The following is a 2,263-nucleotide window of genomic DNA, read 5'->3' on the forward strand; positions in this document are numbered from 1 at the left end:
TATTAGACAATAAATCAAAATTCTGATTTTAATTACTTATTAACTATGAAAAATCCTAGGAAAACTCATTTTAATTTTTCCAAGATTTAGCTTCCCACCTAATAAAATGAGAATAAAAATCTGTGTCTTACATATCTCACAGGAAATAGAAATCTTATCCCAAAAAGAACCTCGTGACCAGAATGCTTTGAAAAGAGAAGCCAGTGAATCCTATCTCTTGACTAGATTGGAGAAAGAAAAGCAAAGCTCTCGTTTGTGTAGAGTTTGATCAGGCAACCATTAATAATCGACAGACCTGAGAGGGGCAGCAAGATGGTGGAGATGTAGGGAGTTCGCTATCTCCTGCCTGCATCTTTCAAACAAAGAAGGGGTGAAGCCAAAAAAAACAAAAAAACAAAAAAACAAAAAAAACCCAAAACAAAACAAAACAAACAAACAAACAAAAAACCTCTGAACGCAAGAGACTGGGAGGAAAAGAGACAGAGTCCACTAAAAAGACAGCCTCATAGGTGCGTGATTGTGAACTGGAGAAGACAAAAACGGGCCAGGGCACGGAGGCACAGAGGGGAGGGAGCCCTGTCTACAGAGAGACAAAAAGAGGGAAAAAAGCGGCTGGGGAATCTTAGAAGGGTACCTGGAAGGGAGAAAAAAGCACAGCCGGGGCAGAGAGGAATTGTATCATCCCATCTCTAGCTGCAGGGCTTTTGTAGAGAAATCCCGCCTCTAGCTGCGGAGATTTCTTTGGGCCCGGTGCCAGGAGGTCAGAGTCGCAGTCGGATTCAACAGGAGCCAGTCCCATACTCAGTCCCCCGATCCCCCGGTAGGAAGTGCCTGGCTTGTGAGATTACACTCCTGGCGGTATTATTATTGCAAACCAAGATCTGGAAACGACACTAAGCACAGGACATAAAACACGGCCCACCTTGGCTGCGTCCATGGCACAGTGAGATTTGACCCAAAACAGTGCTTTGCTATGCCTGGTTTGAGAGAGGACTGGTGCGTCGCCATCTTTCCCCCCACAACCACCAAGGTGGGCCAAGGTGGGCCCGAGGGACTCATAGGGGAGGCAAGATCCACCTACAACAAACCACACCCATCTGCGTTAGGTAGTTGCTTGGTTACTTGAGCCTGGATATGGAAGCAGCCCCTCCCCCAATATCAACATTGACGAATTGCCGTGATTGACTCTAGATCAATGCTTGCTATTTAGATATTCTCCCTTACCTCATCTATTTCTCTCCCCTTCTCTCCCCTTCTCTCCCCTCTCTCCGGTTTTCTGGTTATAGGTTCACTTAATCAGGCATATATAATCCATTTGCTTGATGCATGTTCTATCTCCATCATTACCTTCCTTTCTCTCTCTCTCTGAAATAATCAGATTATAGTTTCTCTGGGTAACATTATCTTCGTTTTTTGTTTTTTTTTCTTTTTTTGTCTTTTCTATCCTCCTTACCTCCTGCCATATTCTCCTTTCTCTTTATCTGAATTAAGCCTTTTAGTCTCTCTGCCTGGTCAATGTTAATTCTCTTTCTCCCAACCCCTGTTATTTCTCTCTCTCTTTTTTTAATGTTTTATTTTTTTCTGAGAGAGAGAGAGAGAGAGACGGCATGTGCAGGGGAGGGTCAGAGAGAGAGGGAGATACAGAATCTGAAACAGGCTTCAGGCTCTGAGCAAGCTGTCAGCACAAAGCCCGATGTGGGTCTTGAACCCATGAACCGTGAGATCATGACCTGAATCAAAGTTGGACGCTTAACTGACTGAGCCACCCTGCCACCCCTGTTATTTCTCTCTTTGTATATGCTCCTCCATCAGCACACTACTCTTTATTTGTAGAAGGGACTTCTGGTTTTATGCTTTAAGACTGTCCTTTGTCTTTTGCTGTTTTGTTTTTGTTTTGTCTTATTTTCCTTTTGGTTTGCTGGTTTAATTTGTTTGTGCGTGTGTGTGCTTTGTTCCCTGTTTGTCTGTTTTCCTTTCCAGGGCAACAAGCCAAAGTACACAGGGTGGAGAGTCCCTAATACCATTACAAGTAGGGAAATAAAATAACCAAAGTCTCAACAAGAGACACCATTCAAAGAACACTTCGTGAAAAGACAGGCCATGGACAAAGAGCCCTCTTTAACACAGTAGCATTCAAAGGGGCAGAGTGCATAACAAGCTTTTAAAATTAACAAGACATAGAAAGCTAACGAAAATGATGGAACAGAAGAAATCTCCCCCAAAGAAATACCAGGAAGAAATGACAGCTAAAGAACTGCTCAAA

General features: G+C 43.3%; 1 protein-coding gene across 1 annotated transcript in view; it reads right to left on the reverse strand.

The window, feature by feature from the left end:
* LOC144216187 (cysteine-rich hydrophobic domain-containing protein 1-like) overlaps positions 1-799 on the reverse strand; it is a 31,639-nt gene extending 30,840 nt beyond the window's left edge. Inside the window, exon 1 of the mRNA XM_077745463.1 lies at positions 635-799. Coding sequence (XP_077601589.1) covers positions 635-799 — 165 coding nt within the window. The remainder of the gene's footprint in view (positions 1-634) is intronic.
* Positions 800-2,263: the final 1,464 nt, after the last annotated feature.

The sequence above is a fragment of the Crocuta crocuta genome, unplaced genomic scaffold, assembly GCF_008692635.1.
Source record: "Crocuta crocuta isolate KB4526 unplaced genomic scaffold, BGI_CrCroc_1.0 scaffold915, whole genome shotgun sequence".
In the NCBI taxonomy this organism is placed as follows: domain Eukaryota; kingdom Metazoa; phylum Chordata; class Mammalia; order Carnivora; family Hyaenidae; genus Crocuta; species Crocuta crocuta.